The 25,937-nt window shown below is 36.5% G+C and overlaps 1 protein-coding gene across 10 annotated transcripts in view; it reads left to right on the top strand.

The window, feature by feature from the left end:
• The window catches only part of EPHA6 (EPH receptor A6), an 850,011-nt gene that overhangs the window by 708,498 nt on the left and 115,576 nt on the right, over window positions 1–25,937 (top strand). For all 10 annotated transcript variants that reach the window (XM_067034854.1, XM_067034853.1, XM_067034856.1 and 7 more), the window contains one exon: window positions 10,300–10,361. In XM_067034854.1, the coding sequence (XP_066890955.1) occupies window positions 10,300–10,361 (62 nt within the window). The remainder of the gene's footprint in view (window positions 1–10,299; window positions 10,362–25,937) is intronic.

Raw genomic sequence — 25,937 nt, 5'->3', positions numbered from 1 at the left:
CAGTTGTGTCTCCTGGAGCACTCTTCTCCTTGAAAGTTTGTTCAGCTGCAGACTTCAGAAGGAAATCCTATAAACTGCAACTATTTGAAAACTAGGGACTCTGAAGCAGGGTCAGACAGGAACCCAAGATTATTCTATTTCAGGCCTGTGGAAAGGCATAGAGAAGAGACGATCACTGATAAAATGACAAAGGGAACACAGCCAACAGAAGCACAAGGAAGGTGACAGGAGTGACTGTATTTCTAGTTTTACACCCATAAACAACCCCCTTCAAGTATTGCGACACTGTTATTGCTAGGTTAAAGTTACTTAAAAACACTTTGGGGCATATATTGGTAGATTCCAAAACCAGTGCAAGAAGGGCTAGCTGGATAACGTTAAGATTGTGTTCAGTCTGCTTCCTCTGTTGCTTAAAAGTCAGTGAATTCCAAAGAGCATGCACGTCATGCATCCAAAGATGCACGTCATCTTTGGCTTACTTGAGGAGAAATACACAAAAGGTTAGAAAAGTTTTAAAACCTAAATTTAAGACAACTTGAAGATATCATTTGGAAAAAGAAATGTCAGGATGGGAACACATACAAAATGAAGGTGTAATTTGAACCTTCAAGTATCATTCCGTTTATAAAAACTTTAATCTGTTGCAGGATCTATGAGTTTAAGGGCTCCTATGGACTGACTGATGGTCATGATGTTGTGGTACAGGTCATAGACTCAGATTCCTTATGGATTATACTTTGTTTCTTGGCCAAAAATAACATAGACTCTCTTTTCCAAGAAAATGGACATATGATCATATAAATAAATGTTTGTATACAATTTCAGGAGGTCTCTGGACACCCTGAAGTCCATCAGTGAAGAATTTCAGAGTATTAAAAACTCAGTGTTCTGTATATAAAGTTATGTTTTATAAAGACATCGTGAACAGCAGCATCTTTATGTAAGACAGTGCATTTAAAATAAAAAAAGAGGGGCTTCCCTGGTGGCGCAGTGGTTGAGAGTCCGCCTGCCGATGCAGGGGACACGGGTTCGTCGTGTCCCGGTCCGGGAAGATCCCACATGCCCCGGAGCGGCTGGACCCGTGAGCCATGGCCGCTGAGTCTGCGCGTCCGGAGCCTGTGCTCCGCAAAGGGAGAGGCCACAACAGTGAGAGGCCCGCGTACCGCAAAAAAAAAAAAAAAAAAAAAAAAAAAGAAAGCAGCAGGATGCATTTGATATCAAGCTATCGAACATTTACAGAGAATTTCTATCTTTTTCCTACCAGAAAGACATGAAAAATCTTAAAAGGGCCTTTAAGTAATCTCCAGATTCTTTTTACTAGTTTTTACTTTCCTATTTTCAGATTCCGTAAATAGTTTTAGCCTTTGACTTTCGCTCTTCTTTCTTATTAGCATAAATATTTCTTCTATCTAAAGATCATTTCAGTAAGTTTGAATCTTAAAAATCCAGACCTTATATATATGACAATTTAAGTTCTCAGCTGAGAACATATATCTACCCGCTAGAGACGTTCATGTTTTATTATTACAAATTATACCATCTATTTTGGTCCTATTCAAAGAAACTATCAACAACTTTCAAAAGAAACTATCAACACTTTCAAAAGATTCATCCAGGAGCCATTTTCTTCTCCCAAAGAAAAATTCTGAAAAACTTTACACAGCTTGCTAAAGCTTAGTCTCCATGTGAGTCAGTATTTAATCTTTGTGTTGGTTGGAATTGTTGTGTTGGTGTGTTTTCACCTTACTGGAAAACATGATAAGAAACTGAGCTGCTTAAATGCCTCTTGCTCTTTCATAGGGCAGCATGCTTGCCCTCCTGGGCTGCTGGGCCACTTAAGAACATAAGAAAGGTGGGGAAAGACCATACCTGTTGTAAAACACATCTCATCTCAGCATTCATTCTTTTGCATTGTAGGACATAGCACAGTGGAAGTTGCCCTGTGGCACAATGTTAACTTTTCATAGTTCTACTCACAGAGGTCTTACAGAAAGTGTATTTAGCAAAATTGAACATTAGACAAAAAGTTAAATCCTTTGTAAGAATTGCAGAAAAGTTTCAAAAATAAGTAGTAACTTTCCTGGGGGGTGGGGAAAAGAAAAGTAGTTAGTAGTTTAATTTACATCATATGTATGATTCATTGAACAATGTTTTCTCCATTATAATTAAAATCTCACCATAAATAACCTATGCAGTTAGGATTAAATATATCCTGTCTAGAGGTTTGTTTGATTTTTAAATTTTCTGTTGATTTCCTTTGGATTAGTGAATAATACAAAAGACCGGAAGGCTGAATATTTGATCATTTATGTAATCACAACACACTTTTGAAGCCAGAAGTAAAGCACAACATTTGAAACACTACTGGAAAATATGACACTTTCTTCCCAAAGCTTCAGGACTCTTTCTGAAAACATTCCTTTGTATAGGAAACTTAAGATCATTATCATAAACTGATGTTTAAGAGATGGGGAAAGTAAAATCTAAAGGCTATTCCAGCAAGTTTCCTTAGCACACATTTCCTGTTTATATAGATTATCATAAGGCTTTATGGAGCTTTAAAATCCTAGAACTTCTCAAGGACAAAACATCTTTGGCAGCAACACAATGCCCAGTCCATAATGGCTTTCCAAGATGTGCTTCTAAGATAAGGCACAGAGATTTGGGATAATGCTTCATGTACTCTAAATTACTAATGGAGACCCAAGTATTATCTGGGGTTATGACAAGATGCACAAGCATTCAGACTCTGGAGCCAGATGGCCTGGCTTCAAGCCCTGGCTCTGCCAATTGCCCAGTGTGTATCCTTGGACAAGTTCCTTAAACTCTCAGTACATCCATAATCTTATCTGTTAAATTGAACTAGTGACTATACTCACCACAGGGGTTGGTGTGAGGATTAAATGAGTTAACACATGTAAAGCCCTTAGAACAATGTCTGGTACACTGAAAAACTTATTTTTTAAGTCAGTTATTATTACATATGTGCTGATTTAGATGTAGTATCTATTTTTTAATTACCTACACAAAAACTTTTCACAGATAGAAACCAAGAACAAAAGTGGCATAAAATTATTTAATTGACATGCAGTTTAATGTGGTTTTGAAAAACTTAACACATATTTCCCGTTTCATGTTTATGTTTCAAACATTTCAGAGTATTTCAAGTCATGAGAATTCTCTGATATGTTCATTATTCATTGCTACCTAGTGGTAATTAAACTATAGATTATTGTATAATCAATTATTTCTTTCATAATTGAAAATCTAAAAGTCATAAATCAACTAATTTCAATGCATGTGCTTTTAATTTGATCATTATCACATATTACTTGTATACATGTGGATATAATAAAAAATCAAGAAAGCCATTCTTAAAAACTCATATGTTATTAAAATTTTGCAATATGGTTAGTGTCTTATGTTGAAAATCACAGTCTAACATCAGGCATCTTTGGCAGTAACTTTCATTGCCAACACTACACTTCTAGTTAAAGAGAAATCTTTTTGCCTGTATGTAATTTCCAGTAGAAAAAGTACAGTACTGAATATTACTGAAGTTAATTGATACAGATGGTATGCCAATGCTTTCTGGAACTGCCAGGAAAGTTATGTTTCATTTCTTTAGCCTCACATCTTAGATTTACTCTAAAACAAATCTAGAAGTGCCACTGTTTTCATAAATGCAAATCAACCCTCCTAATTTCTGCTCAACTGTTTTATCACAGAATAAAATAATTTATTCTTCAGCATTAATCCAAGGTTATTTGGCTCACTTCTGAATTTAAGAAGCAAAATAAAGAAATTAAGAGAAAGCATGGAACCAAATTAACAATAATTATTATATAGATTTAGGGGTTTCAAATAGTTCTAAGGTTAAAATCAATTCCAGAGTAACCTAAGGTATATTGGTAGAGGTCCAAATCTGTAAATAGAGTACAGAAGACACAAGATGGCTTTTTGGATAGGAATAAGAATCTACTTCCTACAGAAGCTGTTTCTGAGAAACTCTATATTATAGTATGGTATTTAAAGTAAGAAAATACCCATTTTGATTATTTTACTCTAGGAGAAACCATCTTGTTCTTTAAAGCAACTTCAAACCTGTTGATTTCAGGTGTAAAGAATTTAAGTGGACCTTTGAGACAGTCAGGAAAATTCCTAAATATATTGATCTTAGTCATTTTCAGTAATGAACCTTCTTCACTCTAAAAAACACTTCTTAGCTTAGGATTCAATATCTAGTCAGTAAGGTAAGATATGATACTCACATTTACTCATTCGTTCTTTAAGCTGTTATTGGGTGGTTTGATGTTTATAGTATCAGGTACTATACTCTGTGTTGTAAACTCATCTCATTTAATCCCACACCTCACTCAATGGAGAAGGTGGATTAACACCTCCTCCACTGTGACTTAATCTATCTCATGAGATGGAGGAGGTATTATTATTATGTAAAAATATACAAATATACAAATGAGGAATGTATATAGTGTACAGATGAGGAGACTGAAGCAGTGAGGTAAGTGAGTCATGAAAGATCACTTGTCCAAAGTGGAAGTGTCTTCAATAGCATGCTATCTGACTCTAATCGCACATCTTCTAACTGCACTGTGCTGAGCACACAAGACGTAAGGTAATAAACCATCCCAATTTGTCTGGGACACAAGGATTTCAGTGATAAAACCAGGAATTAACTGTATCATATAAAACATGTAAATAGCAGTTATTTTTACTTTGCCGTAAGATGTAAAAGAATCTTTATGTCAATGCCAAAGTACAGTAAAATATGGAAATGATCCATTTCTATAAAACTATTTTTTTCTACATAGTGAACAATTGTAATAAGAAGGGGGCAGCAGATAACTATGCCCAAAAGGGAAAGAAAGTAAAGGTACACCAACATTTCTGAGCGGCAACTATTGCCAGACTCTGTGTCAATTACACATTTTTTTATCTACTCCTTTGAAAAATCACATACAGTATGTAATATTATCCTCATTTTATAGATGCAAAAACTGAAAGAGCTAAAATAACTTGCCCAAGATCATGCAGGTAGCATAGCTAGAATTGGAATTGTTTTTTTCCTCAAAACCATACATTTTATACTACAAGTAATTTAGGATTAAAGTCTATTGATTTGCCGTTCTGTTATTTCAGTAACTCGGCTCTAGGGCTAGAATTATCCTTAGGAAACATCTTTATTTGTGTGTTCCTTCTGGCATTCCAGTCAAAAAAAATTAAATTGAGTACCTCCTCTGTGCCTCACTCTGTGCTATATGTAGCTAGTGATCTTACAGAGAAGAATTAAGCACCAGTCCTGACCTCAGCAGCATTTTAGAGTGGAAGGCAGACACCTTTGTAGTTCGTATCAATGCCATACCTACTAAGTGTTATACAATTGTTTAAGATGTAAATGGAAGAAAAAGTAAACCATCACGTCATCCTAAAACAAAAAGTGATTCACAGGAGAATTGACCGTGGAGATGGTATTTAAGTTCCTTTTTTAATATGTAAGTATATGATTTTACCAAATGAAGACAGTGAGAAGGCAGTCTTCCAAAGAGAAGAGGAAGGTCCAAGTAAAGTCGCACTTAGGGAATTATGAGTCCCCTAGAGAATTTGAAAAACAGGAGGTGGGGAACTGGGGCTGTAAAAGATGACAATGGAAACAAAGGTAGAGGAAAGATTGTGAAGGAATGTAATTGCCAAGCAGTTTAGACCTTAATCCTGAAGAAAACAATACAATATGTAAAGCAGTCTTTAAAGGAGGGATGAGACATTAGTCCTTTAGAGTAATTGTTTACTTATTTCTCGTCCCCTTTCCACTATACACTCCATGAGAGCAGGATCTTGTATTGATTGAGGATGTTTCTCCAGAAACCAGAAGAGTACTTGATGCATAGTAGGCATTTAAATAAGTATATCTGCTATGTCACTGAATGTTTAAAATAATGATTATACAAGCATTAACAGGTACAACCAGTAAACGATTGTTGTAATACGTCAAGAGAAAACAAAGGCAGAATGTGGACAGTGATAATAGGTTTTATATAGAATCAGCACCACTTAACAACTTATGGACTAATAAGGGTTTGATTAAGTGGGAAATCCAATATTACAATAGAGTTTCAAACCTGGGTAATTAGATGGATGGTGGTGTCTTAACCAAAACAGAAATAGAGGAGGAAAAGAAGGTTCAAGGGAAATCTTTTTAAGTTTGTATTTGAATGCACTGAGAATAAGATTCATTTGGGACATGATCTGATAATCATCAGGCAACAGTGTTCAGGGGAAAACAATCCTCCAATTTTAGTTCTTGTGAATAAAAATAAGTATTTAATATATAAATTTGTTCAAATTTGTGTCATCCATATCTCTTGAATGCCTTAGAGGGATAAGAAAACTATTTCATTTATTATGAAATCCATTTGAGATTATAATTCACTATCAGTACAGCAGAAACAGGGAGTAGAAATAAATTAAATAACTGGCTCAAAAAGTCCTGAATTACAACTTGGGAGGAAGAAAATACAGGTAACCTGTCAATCCACATTATTACCGTAAATTTTGTTAACTATTAGACAAAATATAAACGTGTTTTAACATTAAATAAACTAGATTGATTTAAATCTGTGATAGAGTTTTGGGGTTGTTGAGATTTGTTTGGATTCTTGATATTACTGACTACACATTAGAAATTGCCAAACTGATACAAAACACTACACCCAGCACAAACTCATTACTTACGTGAAAATGTTGAATCTGTAATCTCCTTTCAGAGTCTTCTCTGAGGCCAAAAAAAGGTGGGCACTGTTTCACTCACAAAATATTTTCCCCAGAATTTCCCTGGAACATTTAAAGAATACCTCTCTTTTGTTTCCTTTAACAACAACACAAGAAGAGCCTTATCATTATCTGTTTTCTCAATACCTATATCAAAATCATCGTAAGTATTGAGAAGCTGCAAATTTGAAAAAGATTCATTTGTTAATAGTCTATAAAAATCCCAGTTAAAGAAAATTATTGTTCTCTATAACAGAAAACGATGATATGGCATTTTGTGATTCATTGCATTCAGAATATAAGTGATTTCTTATCGAATCTTGATTCTAATGCAGTTTAAAATATCCATAACAATATCTGGGCTATTCATGAAGGAAAACCAAAGAACTTCACTTTTTGTGTGACTTGTAAAAGTATTTTTGAAGATCTCTTCAACTGATGAGGCTTCTAAAAAAGATCTGGGGATTTTGAGACTTGACTAACATTTAAGAATCCTGGAGCTTGTCCATTGACTCCAGTACAATGCAAATACTAAGCTAATCCTGTGACATGAGGCACTTAGGGTAACTGGCTAAAACTGTAAAAATGGAAATAAGCTGAAATATTTTGAAAATATTAAAAAAAGAATCACATCCAAATGTATTTTCTAAGAGCAAAAATGCAATATATAATTTTTACATATTTAAAAATAACACAGAAAAAGCACTGTTACCAATGGACTTCTCGCACCTAACCACATATTTGAAGAATATCATCCTAACTTTCATAATTTCTCTCATACCTATCTACTTTCTTGATTATAAAATGTAAGCATGGACTGTAAGCTTGTAATCCTCACAGTGTATCTAACTTCCCTGTAGAAAACCACTAGGAAACAAATTACAGGTTAGATAACCAGCGATATTCCAAAAAAACAACTCCTCAGTTTAATAACACTTGCTTTCAAATGATGCTACTGAACAAAATACAAAAGACTCAGAGCTCAGGTGTGAAACTTTTAATTTACAAGAAACCGGGGGAGTCTTCATTTGACTCTCTATTATCTTTAATGAAAGATGAAACTTGTCACTGATGAATTTTAAGATTGTATAAAGTATCGTGCCAAGGAGATACAGATAGCACTAATTTCAAAGTACTTTGTATTCACATAGATTAGAATCTTGCTGAAGTACTTCAGTGTTACTCTCTTAAGAATTGTGAAACTATTGAGAAAAATCAACTTGTTTCTATGAAACACCTACTCTGCTCAGCTCTATGGGAGATGACCTTGAGAAACCCAGTGAATGGGGATACAAAGCATCTGTGGGAAGATGAGGGAAAAAACAACCTAATACAAAACCAGACACACATTTCATAATGCAGACAATAGATGTGATGGGAGTGCAACCATAGGAAATGGCTGTGGGAGACTTTCATGGAGGAGGTGCAGTGTATAAATTCTAGGGAGATGTGAGTGTGATTAAGGAAAGAAGCAAGTTTCAAGATAATCCTGGCAGGGGAATACCAAAAGGAAAGGCAGGAGACAGGATTGAATAAGTATAGGTGATAATGACAGTTGATGAGGCAGTAGACGATAAGGTTAGTTAGGAGAGAAGAGGTCCATCACTGGAGAGGATTGCCTACCAGCATGGGCCTCACAGGTCGGATCTATAAATCATGTCTGAGAGGCACCTTTGGCATAAAGGTTAAGAGCTGAAACTCTGAGACAGACTGCTTGATACGGCCACTTAGTAGCTATTTGATTTGGGGCAAGTAGTTTAATTTACTATGCCTCAATTTCTCTATCTGTGTAATAGGGATAATAATAGTATTCCTAGGGAATGTCAGGGGTTTTTTTTAATATATTTTTATTTTAAAATATATTTTTAGAAAACTAAATATGTTTCTCTGACAGCAGTGGTCAAGATAGATTGAAAAGGTGTGATTATGAAAGAACCTGGGTAGTCATCATAATAATCCAAATTTTCCCCTTAACATCCATAATCCATTATCCTACACACTGGAATTGTGGACTCATAATTTTTATTTTTCCCTACCTTGCTAACCAAGCATTTGCATCAAGCTCCTGTCTCCAAGCTCTCTGAAACCCATGGCCAAATAAAAGATTTCATGACAAACTTTCAGATTTAAAACCCAGATCTTCTAGATCCCTGCCTACAGTAGTGCTGACAGTTCATTTGACCTCAATATTTTCTGATACAGTTTTTTTTAATCTGTATTTGGGTGAAATTAATGACTTTTAGGAACATTATAGAAATTTGCGCAAATGGAAAACTTCTTTGGGTTCTAATTCTATGCATGATAAATTGGGAACTTTATTGCTACATTTAACCTTTACCACATCTTTCTTTAAAATACAGATTCAAGTGTAAAATCTAGTATTTGCAGACATTGTACTAATTTGTTCCAGTCACCCTTTGTAACCCTCAAGGCTTTGGGTTCATAAAAGGGACATGAATTACAATATGAGATCTAATATTTCCGTCATTGGTACACATAATTTCTTTCCAGATCTTCTTTGTGCTCATGAGGAAAAACTCTGTGCACAGTGAAGATTGAATTGCTAAAAATTCTAATGAGAAGGGAGAAATACAGAAGTAAAAAGTAAATGTGTCATACATGTTTATTTCAGGTAAATATCATTTTCCCCTCCCTAAAATGACTTTATCTTTTAAACTCGGGCAATTGAGCAGAACAAATAGATTCTTTTCTTTGAAACAAATCAGTTACTTATGTCAAATATTCTACCTAATAGAGGTGTACTGGGAACTGTAACAATTGCAAATAGATATGATAAAAAAGAAATAAATGATGTTCAGTTTCTGATTTTACCTTCTGCACTAGACTATGAAATCAGAGTTACTTATTTTTCATGTACTGCCATCATTGTTCTGTTGATCTAATCTATGTCCAATAAAGAGATGATCAAGAAGTACTACAGGTCCCACCAACTTTGTAGCATTCATCAATCTACTGATGTTTTTCTACTTAAAAGCCCTTAAAAGTAGACTATGACTGATGGTTTATAATTTCTTAAAGAGAATTCATGAATTTCTCCTTTCTGCTTTGCCTTAGGAATATTTCAGAAATGCCCGGTCTAATGTAATTCAGCCATAATTACTGCATCACTGGAGGAGAAGTACCACAACTGCCAAAGCAGCTACAGTAACTGCTTAAACCCTGACTTTAGCTTGTTGATTGCCTTTTAAGGAAAAGCCCAGGACAAAAAGAACATAATCTGAACAAATGATTGCAGGGCTTTAGAAAAGGAAATGCTTAATTACTTAGTAATTCATATTGTAATTCATGTTCTTTTTATGAACTCAAAGGAAATAATGCTATAAAGAAATGGAGAAATGTGTATGTTTAATGTGTTTATAGAAGCGTGTTGGAAAATGAAGTTCCTATTAATAAAATACAAATAATTTAGCTGCCACAGCTGGAAATCTCTAACTGCAGCACATATTTCTGTAATTGCTGTAATTCTTGTGTGTTCTCTTGCTCTGTTTGCAGGCAGACCAGTAATGATTGTGGTGGAATATATGGAGAATGGATCCCTAGACTCCTTTTTACGGGTGAGGTGTTCTTTTCTGATGGCATTTAAATAAGCTCTTCTGAGTTCTAGATTTAAAACATTTATCATAAATTAATTTTTGCATAATGTTATTCATGGATTTTTCCATGAAGAATAGCAGGATTTTCTCTAGGGTGTGTTTCTCTGATACTGTGATACATTAGAGTGTTACTAAGAGGATGGGGGGAATATATACACATGATAATATAATTGATTTCTCCTATAAATTCACTTGCCATATTAATATATACATATTTCAAATGATGTTATAAAGAAAGAGATTAAATGAAATTCAGTAGCTTCACATAGCCTGTGTGAAGCAACTGAGTTTCATTTTGCTTTATCACATTTAACTATTTAGTAGGATATTTTATGCATTATCTATAATGCTGAACCCTTTAAATTGATATATATTTACCAATAATGACTCAAGTTCATATCAGAAAATGGATTTTATCAGCTTTGTCCTTCTTAAGTTCATTGGCTGACTATTTAGAAAACGAAAAGAGAAAGAATGAAACTCTGGCTGAGATTTGTTTTAGAACAAAAATTTTTAAAGCACTCTTTTTAAGTGACTTATCCTTGAAAGTATGGTATATACAAAAATCATTTGTTTTATATAGTGGTACAGAATAACACAGCTGAGAAGGTACCATGAAGTTATAATTCAAAATGTGTTTATAATATTTTTAACATTTAAAAAGCCAACGTATGCTACAAAAATATTCACTGATATTGGAAAAAACAGAAATATTTTAAAAGTCACTAGAGTATTTTGCATCACCAGCAGAGGTCACATACATGCATGTCACTGTACTCCTTAATATATATTTACCTACAGAGACATAGCCAATTTTCTTACTTGTAAAATCACTGGACTTTTGCTATTTGAAATGTGTTATATGTTTTTCTTCATTTTTTATGGGAATAAACAATCGCAAGCATTCTTTCTTCACTTCATCTTTTGCTCAGTGTTATTTGGACAAGTTCTGTGTACATCTTACCTCTCTCCCTTGATCTCATTTTCATTTATTTTTCTTGATTATATGCCCTCTTCTTCCAGCTGCTCTCAATATTAGCAGTGGTAATATATTTATACTATGACTGGACTTGATGTCCCGAATGCCAGAAGCTGAATTCAGCAAAATTGTCGAGTTATTATCGAGCAGTACTCTTCACAGAATGCATACCCTCAACCAAGTATGCTCTCTAAGGCAAAATGAAATTCATAAGTGTTTAGGGACGTGAACTATTTGTTCTTTTCTGTAGCCATTCTCAGAATGTTATTTTATAGCTTGTACCCATTTCTCCTGTAAATGTGCTAAATTACTTTAGGATAATTTTTCAGGACCACCTATGGTACTTGAAATGCATATATACTTATGCCCTTCCATTATGTTTATCCAGAAACTCATTTTTATCAATACATATCAAAATGACTTATTATCTAATGGCGCTTCAGATAGGAATTTTTATTTACTATATCCTAGAGCTGAATATAATGGCAAATAATGTAACAGATACTCATTTAAAATGCTGCTGAAAAATGGATCAAATGACTGCCACAAGCAAATTAGGAGAGAAACGTTAGCTTCAGATATACTTTTTATCCTGCTGAATCATCAATCAATTAAAACATGTTATAAAGAAAAGATAATATGTTATAAGTAAAATAGTTACTTATAAACATCCTACTACATGTTTATAAGTGGTATGTTTCATGATCTAATATTTAAAAACTAATATTTTTCAGCTCTTATGCACCATGTAGGTTAGACACAATACAATCTGGGAAAGAATAAATGTTCAAATAATGGTGGCTACCACTACTAATACTATGAGAATCTTAACATATATTATCTCAGTTCATCTTGGCTCTGCCACTTACTGGCTGTGTGACCTTGTGACTTGAACAAGTGACTAACTTCTCTGTGCCTCTGTTTACTCATCTATAGAGTGGGAATATTAACTGTATCTACCTCATACAATTGTTATAAGGATTGAGTTGATTATTGTAAAGCATATAGAATAATGCCTGACACATTGTAAAGGGTGGAGCGAGGATTGAAACTCAAGTCTCTGAATCCAAAAGCCATATTCTCATACACTTTGAATTCTATCTTTTTATTAAATTACTTATTACTTCTTACAAGTCCACTACCATCTCCCCATGGGGTCCTGGGTCCCCTCCTCACATAGAATTTCTATTAAAATAAAAATCATATGAATGGGATAAAAAAACATAGGGCCAATACTCCCTTTTTACTCTTCTATAGGATTCTTACTTTCTTTGTAATCATATCTCTTATATCCCAGAAGCTCAAAGTGCTTTATAAACTTTATGTCAATAGCAGATATTCAACTCCCCATGGCAAGCAGAAATAAAATATATAAATATATATATCCCACAAATTCTGAAAAGCGAAGTCATTTTCCAAACTACTGCTTTAGAATTTGATAATCGCAGCTTCTGGTAGCACAGAGAGGAGGAAGTGGCTAAGTGCACGGCACAGTAGGGGAGCCATCCACGGCTCATTAACAGCGTTCCGTGCTTACTGGAGCTGTAAAAGATTTCCCTCGGTCTCCCACACTACTTGAAAATCACTTCAATTCACTGTTTTATATGACAGGGTGGTAGCAAACGAAGTACAAGATTACACTCTAGTGCCAGTGGCAGTGGCTGGCTGGCTGGCTGGCTGTGATATTGCACCAAATTCATAAATCTACTGTTTGGCTCCTTGAGGACATTCCTCCAGATATATAATAGCAGGGAGAGTGTGGCGAGGTTAAGTAAGTATGTTTGTGTGTAAGTGTGTATGTGTGTGTATATGTGCACGTATGTGTGGAAGAGGGGAGTGGGTAGGTACATAAGTATGTATGTGTTTTAAATTTTAAAATAAAATGCAACCCGCCTTAGCAAGCGGAGCATCAGCCTCACTGCCCAGAAGATATGACCTCACTGATGTGCAGGTTTTCCTAACTTTTCCAAGGAAATACACTAGTGTGAATGAATGCAGTCTTGACCATTATCCCTCCACAGTCTCTCTCCATCTATACATATGGATTTCATAAACACTTTTTGTGGCGGTACTTACCTGGCAACTGCTTATCCCTAAATCTTTGGACCTCCATTTTTATAGCAATATTAACTAGCAATCCAAATAAAAATAGTTATAAATTACTTTAAAAATTCGAGATATCATATGTCAAGCACAAACAATTTATTCCTTTATTTTATAACATTTGTTGAATGTGGATTTGTTTATTATATCACAAAACTCAGTTATACAAAAATACACCACTGGTTTCAGTTCAAGAGGGTATATTGTGTTCATGCTGCAGCCTCCTGCTCCCATCTCAAAACTTTTGACATAAGAGAAAAAGATATACATACAGGACTTCCCTGGTGGCGCAGTGGTTGAGAGTCTGCCTGCCGATGCAAGGGACACGGGTTCGTGCCCCGGTCAGGGAAGATCCCACATGCCACGGAGCGACTGGGCTCGAGAGCCATGGCCGCTGAGCCTGCGCGTCCGGAGCCTGTGCTCCGCAACGGGAGAGGCCACAACAGTGAGAGGCCTGCGTACCAAAAAAAAAAAGATAAACATACGTTACTTATAAAGCACAATCACATAAGCAAGCGAGAAAGTGTTATCCAGAAATAATAACAAGAAAAAAATTGGAGAAATTAGTAAAGACAAAAAGCAAACAGAATCAGATTGTGTAAGGAAACTGTCAACAGAATCAGATTGAGTAAGGAAACCATAGCCAAAAACACACCCAGGAAAGGATGTTTGAGAGCAAGAGGAATATGTGGAAGGCAGTGCTACCAACTGAAATAAAGATACAGAGGAGGAAAAGGATGGGCTGGTAATTGGGAGAAGATGATGAGTTTAATTTGGGTCTTGTTACCTTTGAGATGCCTATGGAACATGCAGTGAAAGTGTCCGGACAAAATTAGAAAGATATATCTGAAACTCAACAGGAAAATCTTGACTAAAGTTAAAGACTTGGGAGTCGGTAGAATAACAGTGGTTATTAAACCCAAACCATGATATTTTCCAGGAAGAAATGTTAGACAAAGGAAAGGAGTTCAACAAGGTTGGAACTCTGTGGCATACCAACCTGAGGAAGCGACATGGATGGCATCTCCATCCATGAGAGGTGAAAGACAAGCAAGGGGGGAGAGGAGGCCATGGCATCCCAAACCTAAGAGAATAGAGCATTTCAGGCAGGAGCAAACAAGCAATTGTATTAAACGCAGCAGAGAAATTCTGGAAGACAGAGACTATGACATCTATATGGTATCTATGACTAAGGCAGAGACTAGACATCTATGGCATTTAGCACTTAAGAGGCCCTCCAAGATCTCAACAAGAGCACTTTTAATGGGTTGGTCCCAGGCAGAAGCCAGACTGTAGAGGGCAAAATGAGACTGAAATGTAAATAGAATTGGCAGGTGGAGACCAATTTTTAGGGGAAAAGTGGGTGAGATGGCAAGGCAAGAGATAAATCAAATGCTAGTAGACCAAAAGAAAAATCAAGGGTATTTTTTAAGATAGAAAATAATTTAGACAATTTATACACTGAGGGCTAGGAAATCAAAGAAAATACTGTTAAACTGGTAAGGCACAATATCTCAGGAGATGGGAAGGTACAAAATCAAGGACGCTGGTGAAGGATTAACTTTGAGTAGCAGAAGTCTCCACATTTTCCAAGACTTGAAGGAGCTGTGTGTTGTGGATCTAGAGGGATTTATGAGGAACATGCATTAAATTGAAGAAAATGATACCTCATGCTATTGTATTTCTATGCAAAGTAGGAGGAAAGTTTATGTGGGAGTTTGAGGACAAATCTTCATTGGAGGTGAATGCTTAGAGTAATTGCTGAAGTTAAAAAGATAAATTGCTGATGAGAAAAAAAACAAAAACAGGACCATCAGGATCAGATTCTACTCCAAGAACACAGATTTTTTTCAGGACCCCTGCAAGGGTAACCAGCTAAAAATCTTTACCAAGGATTTTAATGATATGCAGTGTAAGTGGTCAGGAAGAGGATCTTCTGGAATCCTGGCCCAATAATTTGTATTCGTTACAGGCACTCTTCCTCCACTCCTGCCAGTCCCCATCTTTGGTCCTAGAGAAAATAAAATGATTAACTAGTTCTGCTGACTTCCAGGTGATGCTGGAGAACATGAGTGTTTTGGCAGTAGTGTGCATACTTCTGTGATTTCCTGCAGGAACAATTGACCACTCCCCTCCCCTCTGCGATGTAAGACTGGAGATACAAGAGGCTATTGTTTGTAGAACAGGTGCAATAGAACAAGAGTACTACAGGGGAATTGGGATGGTAGTTCACGTAAGCAACCAGTGAAGCCAGGTTAGACAAAGGAGGCAACAAAGAGGCCGTTAGGCTAGAAATAAAGAGGCTGTTAGGCCGTTATGGGCTGGAAGTCTTTTTTAGGTAGAAGAGCAAGTATAGCTGTGTATGAAGGTGGGAGAGCTAAGGAAAAGAATGTGGCCAGAAAGTAGGATATCGGCAGTGGTTTGTTAGAGCCAGATCATACCAGCTTGCAAGAGATGATGATTAAATAGTCAGGAATTTGGGGAGCTGGTTGTTAAATAGATAGTCGCTTGGAATTGGCCATGATGGGAGTATTTACACCACAGAAATTGGCAAATGCTACACAACAGAGCTTGTTTGCTTTATTTTTCTTCAAAGAGTGAGTTTACCAACACCTTAGATTGACATTTAGGATTTCTGAAGTGAGGTAGTTTCAGGGATGACAATTTCCAGGTGTGGTCTAGGAGTCAGTAGCTAAAGTGAAAACGAAGATGAGTATCTTTAATTAACTAATGTAGCTAACATTTATGTGTGCTTTCTCTGAGTCAGGCATTATTCCAATCCCATGCCTTAAGCATGGTAAGCACTAGGTAAGCACCTAGTGCTTACAACCACATTGTGAGGTAGGTGTTACTATTATCCCCTCTTTACCAATGAGGAAACTGACGCAAAGCAAATTAGGTAACTGGCCCAGTGTTAAACGGCTGATAAATCATTCATCATTCATTTATTTTTTTGCACAAATATGTGTTGACAAACTATAGTAGGCCAGGCACTATTCTGGAGCTTGGAATACAGAAGCAATCAAAACAGAAATTAAAAATCTAGTGGGAAGAGAAATAAAGAATTCAACAAGGGCTTCCCTGGTGGCGCAGTGGTTGAGAGTCCGCCTGCCGATGCAGGGGACACGGGTTCGTGCCCCGGTCTGGGAAGATCCCACGTGCCGTGGAGTGGCTGGGCCCGTGAGCCATGGCCTCTGAGCCTGCGCGTCCGGAGCCTGTGCTCCGCAACGGGAGAGGCCACAACAGTGAGAGGCCCGCGTACCGCAAAAAAAAATAATAATAAAATAAAATAAATTTAAAAAAAAAAAAAAGAATTCAACAAAATATGTGGTACATCAGATAGTAGAGAAGAATAAAACGGGAGAAGTAGAAGTGGAAGTGAGATTGGGTTTCGATATTAAGTTGAGTGGACAGGGAAGGTCTCACTGAAAAGTGGCATGTGAGTAAAGATGGGAAGAAGATGGGGGAACACACCAAGTGGGTGACAGGGGGAAAATAATCCAGAGAGTAAAAACAGAAAGTGCCAGTGCCCTGAGGTGGGAGCATTTTACACCTGTAGAACAGCAAAGTAAGTCTTTATGCTCAATGATTCTATGCTTGTTTTTCCTAGGTCAGTGCTAAGTCATGCCTATTATCTCTTCATGATTATTAGTAATGACCCTTTTACTCTGCAGTAGGGATGATAAAATGTAGCAGTCACCCTATCATTATGGCTAGAATGGAGTATGAAAGGGAAAGGACAGCAGGAACTGAAGTCAGAGAGTGGATGGAGGCAGAAAGGGGCTCAAATCTTAGAGGGAAATGGTTCTCAACCCTGGCTGCACGTTATAATCATTCAATTTAGAGAGCTTTTAACAATCCCAGGTTCCAGACTGCACCCCAGATGAGTTAAAGCAGAATTTCTTGGGGTGGGACACATGCATCAATATTTATTAAAAGTTTCCTTATTTGAGTCCAATATGCATCCAGGTTGGAAAACCACTGAGATAGGATCTTGTAGGCCACTGAAATGACTTTGAATTTTCTCTGGGTAAGACAGAAAGCTATTGCAGGGTTTGGAGGAGAGGCACAACATAATCTGATTATGTTTTAAAAGGATTGCTCTGGGGCTTCCCTGGTGGCGCAGTGGTTGAGAGTCCGCCTGCCGATGCAGGGGATACGGGTTCGGGCCCCGGTCCGGGAGGATCCCACATGCCGCGGAGCGGCTGGGCCCGTGAGCCATGGCCGCTGAGGCTGCGCGTCCGGAGCCTGTGCTCCGCAACGGGAGAGGCCACAACAGTGAGAGGCCCGCGTACCGGAAAAAAAAAAAAAAAAAACGGGACTAAAAGGATTGCTCTGGTTGTTGTATTGAGAAGAGACTATAGTGAGATGCAGGGAAATCAGGAGGCTTTTGCGATAATCCAGGTAAGGAGATGATGGTGGCTTAGGTTCTGGTTGTTGTATTGAGAAGAGACTATAGTGAGATGCAGGGAAATCAGGAGGCTTTTGCGATAATCTAGGTAAGGAGATGATGGTGACTTAGGTTAGGATAGTTGCGGTTGAGCTGATGGAAAATGGTAGATTCTGTGATGTATTTTGAACATAGAGCCAATGGGTTTTGCTAGGGGTTTGGATAAAGCATTTAAGCAAAAGAGAATATTCAAGGATGCCTGGCATCCACAAAACAAGGTCAAGAATAGGCAATAACTACTTTCTGTAGTCATTGTGACTTTATTGGAGTGAATAGCTAATAGACCTAAAACTCCTAGATAATGTCTGGCACATATTAAGGTCTCCATAATGTTATCTATTATTATTATAGGTTTCAGAAGACGTCACTAAGTTTTAAAATTGTTTTTCTGTTACTTCTTGGTCTGTTTTTTCTAGTGGCTAAAAATATTTTTAATTTTCACCATTAAAAAAAAAATCTGGATATACCTCACAAATGAGGATTTAAATAATACATATAAGTGCATATCAGCATTTCAAAAGCAATGTGTGTCATTTGAAGATTTTCCTTGAACAAATGCAATGCAAATATTAATTTAAAAAATTAAAGGGATCTTTTAAATATTTATATACTCAAATTATAAATGCAGTAAAGATGGAATTTTACCTTATGCTACTTATATATTAATAATGAGAGCTGTGTTTTATTAGCACACTTTTCTTGTAAATTGCGTTTTGTGGAGTTATGTTTGTGCTGGGATATAAGAGCACAATTAATCCACATCATGTTCATTTTATATTCAACAGTGGAAAAAAAGTGAATTACATTTATCCACCAATATCTGTTTTTAAACCATAAAAGTCACAGTTGAATTACATCCCTTTAATTACATGTTTTTCAGAAGAAAATATGTGAAACTTCATGTCGATGAATGTTATTACTATCACGCCTGTGCCGGCTTAATGCCAAAGACTATTCTAAAAATAATGTGACAATAAACATCCAAATATATGAAAGCATAGTGTACTTGGAACAAAGCATATGAATGGCTGAATTTTTTATGCTTAAATTAGGAGTTAGAGCATCAATTTACAATAGCCTTTAAACATTTTAGTACTGTAAATGTGTGTTGTGTCATTTGTAGCACCTGGTACCATGAAATTGTATTTTCTAATATTCCTATTCATTCTAGTTTTTCATACAAGGTTTTACATTGAAATTTTTTTTTTTTTAACATCTTTATTGGAGTATAATTGTTTTACAATAGTGTGTTAGTTTTCCCTTTACAACAAACTAAATCAGTTATACATACACACATGCTCCCACATCTCCTCCCTCTTGCATCACCCTCTCTCCCACCCTCCCTATCCCACCCCCCCAGGCGGTCACAAAGCACAGAGGTGATCTCCCTGTGCTATGCAGCAGCTTCCCACCAGCTATCTAATTTACATTTGATAGTGTATATATGTCCCTGCCACTCCCCCACTTCGTCACAGCCCACCCCTCCCCCTCCCCATATCCTCAAGTCCATGCTCGAGTAAGTCTGTGTTTTATTCCCGTCCTACCACTAACCTCTTCATGACATTTTTTTCCCTTAGAGTCCATATATATGTGTTAGCATACGGTATTTGTTTTTCTCCTTCTGACTTACTTCACTCTGTATGACAGACTCCAGGTCCATCCACCTCATTATAAATAACTCAGTTTCATTTCTTTTTATGGCTGAGTAATATTCCATTGTATATATGTGCCACATCTTCTTTATCCATTCATCTGTTGATGGACACTTAGGTTGCTTCCATGTCCTGGCTATTGTAAATAGAGCTGCAATGAACATTTTGGTACATGAGTCTTTCTGAATTATAGTTTTCTCAGGGTATATTCCCAGTAGTGGGATTGCTGGGTCGTATGGTAGTTCTATTTGTAGTTTTTTAAGGAACCTCCATACTGTTCTCCATAGCGGCTGTATCAATTTACATTCCCACCAGCAGTGCAAGAGGGTTCCCTTTTCTCCACACCCTCTCCAGCATTTATTGTTTCTAGAGTTTTTGATGATGGCCAATCTGACCGGTGTGAGATGATATCTCATTGTAGTTTTGATTTGCATTTCTCTAATGATTAATGAGGTTGAGCATTCTTTCATGTGTTTGTTAGCAATCTGTATATCTTCTTTGGAGAAATGTCTATTTAGGTCTTCTGCCCATTTTTGGATTGGGTTGTTTGTTTTTTTGTTATTGAGCTGCATGAGTTGCTTATAAATTTTGGATATTAATCCTTTGTCAGTTGCTTCATTTGCAAATATTTTCTCCCATTCTGAGGGTTGTCTTTTGGTCTTGTTTACGGTATCCTTTGCTGTGCAAAAGCTTTTAAGTTTCATTAGGTCCCATTTGTTTATTTTTGTTTTTATTTCCATTTCTCTAGGAGATGGGTCAAAAAGGATCTTGCTGTGATTTATGTCGTATAGTGTTCTGCCTATGTTTTCCTCTAAGAGTTTGATAGTGTCTGGCCTTACATTTAGGTCTTTAACCCATTTTGAGTTTATTTTTGTGTGTGGTGTTAGGGATTGTTCTAATTTCATACTTTTACATGTAGCTGTCCAGTTTTCCCAGCACCACTTATTGAAGAGGCTGTCTTTTCTCCACTGTATATCCTTCCCTCCTTTATCAAAGATAAGGTGACCATATGTGTGTGGGTTTATCTCTGGGCTCTCTATCCTGTTCCATTGATCTATATTTCTGTTTTTGTGCCAGTACCATATTGTCTTGATTACTGTAGCCTTGTAGTAGAGTCTGAAGTCAGGGAGCCTAATTCCTCCAGCTCCATTTCTCGTTCTCAAGATTGCTTTGGCTATTCGGGGTCTTTTATGTTTCCATACAAATTGTGAAATTTTTTGTTCTAGTTCTGTAAAAAATGCCAGAAATTTTTTAATTGGTGTATAATTTATAACTATAGTGATATATAGAGAAGTTCCATGCATTTTCCTGAACTCCTCTGTAGTCGTTCCTAACCCCTCATTTGGACAATACAGGAGATTTTAGATTTACAAAACTAGATTTAGATTTAGATTTAGATTTTAGGTTTAGACTCAAAACTTGTGGTTCTCAACCATGGCTGGAAATCGGTTGCCATCCTACCGAGATTTTACAAAATACACATGCATACCCAAGCAGATACATTTTGCGAAAACTTTCCCAGTAATTCCGATGCACTCTAAAGATGCTTCATCAGGATCTTGGCATTCTGTGACACCTGCCCCAGATGCCAAACAAAAAAAGTTTAAATTTTCTTGACTTTATTTAAGTGCAGCACACAGTAGCTATTGTAGTTTATCTTTATATAAACCTAAGCAAAAAAAAAAAAAAAATCAAGTTCAGTAGATAGCTTTGTAAGTTAAAGCTATATTATATATTCATATTCACTTTAAGGTCTTAAAATATAATTCGAAATCCAGTTTCCATGTTTCACAAATCCATATTCACTTTTCTTCCTAGATTTTTTAGGTGTATTAGAAATGACATTTTTAGTGTCCTAATGATTGAAATTTCTGATTCCACTCCTGGTGACCTCTCCCTTCTATAAATAAAAATATAACTCTGCCTAGCTTAAGTCCAAATCCATGATTCTACAAAAGAATAAAGCCTTGAAGGATTTAATAAATATTCTATGGGAAATTATAATAAGATTTTCAATTGGGGAGGCCACAAGAACCGAGACTTGAGTAAAAAGGAGATACTGACTCTTATTTGTTCAGTGGTTATTTTAAAACCAGAATGATCAAATGATCTGGTCTTTTCAAATCTATATATAACCTTAGCTGTTTCTTTTTCTAATTCAGGAACATTTTTAAAAGTCATAGCATGGTCAACTTTCTGATTTAGAAACATATAAAAACTGAATTTTAACTTTAAGCTTAAGTTGTAGAAGTAATCCTCCAAGGACTGTTTTCTGTAAAGTCACTTATAAATCAATGGTTGAGAACTCAGAATGCATTTTCCCATAAATATTTCTTTTAGAGCTTTTGCTTAAGTCCCTAGGCAGAGCCATAAAACCTCTTTAACACAGACTACAGCTAAAGGATGTAACTTTCAATATGGAAGGGAACCTGTAGTTTCTTTCAAAAAAAGAAAGAGTGTGCTTTCCTCCCCCTCTACATGCCTTGTCTTGGGCAAAAAAATTTTAAATGCCATTTTTCTGTGGCATCCACCCCTTCCTTCATATCCTCTTCCCAGGTCCTCAGATATTCAACTTTTATTGTTTTTAATTCCATGTGGTAACACACCTTCCCCAAGCTGCTCCCCTCATCCCCAGGATAGGCCTTTTTCCACTACATAGAATCACCTGTAACCTGGACCTTCACCCCACCCTAATCTAAGTTGCCATTCTCTCGTTGCCACAGATCTCAGCTGGATATAAAGTTAGACTAATTCATATTAATATGTGACTCACAAATACTATTTTAATTCCCCTAGATGAGTTTGCATTCTTTACATGAACTTGTGAATCCAAATAATTTTTTTTTTCATTTTACTTTATTCTGGTAATTATACTTGACATGAGATCTACTCTCTTGACAAATTTTTAAGTGTACAATATAGTATTGTTCACTATAGGTACAGTGTTGTACAGCAGCTCTCTAGAGCATATTCATCTTGCTTAACTAAAACTTTATGCCCTTTGAAGAGTAACTCCCCGTATCCCCCCGCCCACCCCCAGCCCCTGGCAACCACCATTCCACCCTTTTATCTCTAGTATCACATCCTATTCTGATTCAAGTTTTTGGTGTTTAATTCACCCCTACAACATGTTATTTCTTGTCTAATATGCTTTGCTTTTATAGTTCCCTCTTCCAGGAATGCCCTTCTAGTCTTTTTCTGCCTAAGTTTTTATGATAAGCATCATATCTTCTGGAGGTCCTTGCTGAAACCCCAAGTTCATTCTTTCAGCAAAGGTCATGTCTTTGTATTGAATACTATATTCTGTCTTTGAATGTCTTTGAAGGATTTTAAGCAAATGATTGACACGGTGATATTCATAATTTTAAAACATTGAATATATTTGTTTTAAAAAAAAAAAAAACATTGTGGGACTTCCCTGGCGGTCCAGTGGTAAAGAATCTGCCTTCCAACTTAGGGGACGCAGGTTTAATCCCTGGTCAGGGAACTAAGAGCCCACATGCCATGGGGCAACTGAGCCCGCGTGCCACAACTACTGAGCTTATGTGCTTCAACTAGAGAGCCTGTATTCCGCAAACTACAGAGCCCACACGCTGTGAAGCCCACGCACCACAGCTACAGAGCCCATGCACCCTGGAGCCTGCATGCCACAACTAGAGAAGAGAAAACCCACACGCCACAACTAGAGAGAAGCCCTCGCGCTGCAATGAAGAGACTGCGAGTCGCAACTAAGACCTGACGCAGCCAAAAACTAAATAAATAAATAAATCCTTAAAAATAAAAAATAAAACGTTGTTAGACAATAATGTGATGACTTCAGGACAACATAGCACATTTGCACTAAGCACAGACTAAGTACTTGAGCTCACCCTAGGATGAATGGACACTGAGAGGCTTAAAGTGTCCATGGGGCACAGCCCACAAGGTAGGGTTTTGAAAACCATCGTCCAGAGCTTTCATTACGGTGGAGACAATGTGACATGCCAGTGACTGTTAAGATCTGGGAGATGTTGTGCTCCAGGGCCTGAGAGGAGGTTGTGTGGAGCTCTGTCAAAAGTAACAGATATTATTATGTGCAGCTTTCAGAAACCACCTTCCAATCAGGCTCACCCTCTCTGTCACTTAGAAGTTAAGCTCCATGTTTCTTAACAGTCGGTCTGAGAAAGCAAAGACAAAGAAGAATGAAGACAAACTGAATTCCAGTTACTAAGCTCTGAGATGCAGTGTGTAAATATGCCACATTCGCTCTCTTTTATTTGAATCTGCCTTCCTGGGAGAAAAGCATATGTCATTAAAAAATTCATAGTTTCTTTTTGATTAATCTCTAGAAGGCAGCCCAAAGATATTAAATCTCAGCACTCTCACATTTTTCTCCTCCCCTCATAAACAATTCAATTCAACTTGAATTAATATTTATTGAGTGCTAACACAAGGCATGGCAGTATAGTGAATGCTGTGATAGAACGGCTTCATAAAAGGAAGAAAACCAGCGTCCTATCTTAAAAAAAGGAAAACATTCTTTTTTATACAAGGCAATAGGAAAAATGTAGTAATAGCAACCAGTGTACTATAAGATAGTATCAAAGGTTATTTAATTCAGTCACTATTTATTAACCATCCACCATATTCAAGAAAACCAATATATCCTAAACTACACTTGAGGAGGCTTATGTTGACAAGGGCTAGAAAAAGGAATATAGATTTTGTTTGAAGGAGAGAGTTACATCACTTGTAGAGAAACAGATTTTTGCCATACCTCATGTATGAATAAGCGGGGTTATTCCTTTCAGCCAGTCATGGATAAATAGATCCTCATTTGTTGGTTTATCTAGATTGTTCTTTGTTTATTTTGGTTTAATGGTCTAAGAGCTCTTTCATACCTTGCTTTATTACTAAATTATGCTGCCTAAACTAGCCCAGACTGGGTCATTATGGCACACTTGGGACAAACAATTTTCCAGGTAACTCCAATTAGTAATACAAGCTCTGAAATTAGACTATCTGGATTCAAGTCCTGACTTCACTATCTACTAGGTTATTAAATCTGTTTCTCCTTAAGTTTGACCATTTATAAGATGGAGACAGTAACTACCCTTATATCAGAGTTGTTTCAAGGATTAAATGAGATAATACCTCTAATGAGCTTATAACTGCAATTGGTGTATCGTGTTTAAGGAATGTTAGATATTTTTTCCCTATAAGACTGTGGCAACAATTGAGGTTTATGAGTTCCCAAAAGAATATACAACTATTTTGGGAGATTCTCTTTAATCAAGCACACATTTTATAAACAGCAGATAGATAGATAGATAGATAGATAGATAGATAGATAGATAGATAGATAGATAGATAAATTGTCACAGGTTGGGTTCCCTGTGAAGAAGATTCTTAAAAGAATATTTGCGTGAAGGACCTTTACTGGGGAGAACTCTCAGGGTCAACTCCCTTATTCCTATGGTTTCCGGAAATTTGGAAGCTGATAGTTATTAGCTGAGCCCCTTTCTAGAAAATGGTTTTGGCTAGAGAAAGCCATCTCACCCAAAGCCATGACACCTTTACAGGGGTAGCCTGCATCCAATAATTAATTGATGTGGGAAAGAAGGGCCCAGACCCTTTTCCTCAATTTAGACCAACTCTGAAGAGTTACTCCAGATCCAGAACATTCCATGGGACATTCCAAGGCCTTTGTTGTGAATGCACTACTATTCTTTAACTTCTGTTGCTGCCCAATCCTGTTTTCTTCTATGCTCCACAAATGTTCAACCTGAGAATGTGTAATCAAGGATCAACATTTAACAAAATCAATGAGTTTTACTGCTTCACCAAGTACATTCTTATATAAAACTATTTTTGTTCTTGTTGTTCATATAGCAGAGAAGAATATGAGAATACTAGTATAGGTTAATTTGGTGCTATTACCTTGATTTGTGTTAAGACTCCTGAACTTTTACCCACCAGAGTTTTGTACCACTAGTGAAAGTATCAACAAAGTGAAAAAAAGGAAGATGCATATCTTAGTTCTCTTATAAAAGATAGTTTTGATCTTATGGACCCCTGAAAAGGTCTTGGCCATGTGAATTAGAAATAAATATACTACATTGTATAGACCCATCATAGAAAATGGAGAAAGTAGTTTATATTCTTTTCAAACACCAAAATCTCATTTTTTCATGGTGCCATGTGTCATTTTTAGAACCATGATTGCCATGTTGTTGATATGAAAGCAATTAATTCACATCTCTTCAAATGTTGGTGATAAGGATAGTTAAAATAATTTTAAAATAACTTGCATAAAACAGAAAAAGAGGGAGCACTCCCAAACTCATTCTATAAGGCCAGCATTACCCTAATAA

Source organism: Kogia breviceps, chromosome 5 (assembly GCF_026419965.1).
Source record: "Kogia breviceps isolate mKogBre1 chromosome 5, mKogBre1 haplotype 1, whole genome shotgun sequence".
NCBI classification, from domain to species: domain Eukaryota; kingdom Metazoa; phylum Chordata; class Mammalia; order Artiodactyla; family Physeteridae; genus Kogia; species Kogia breviceps.
This window is presented reverse-complemented; position numbering and strand designations above follow the sequence as displayed.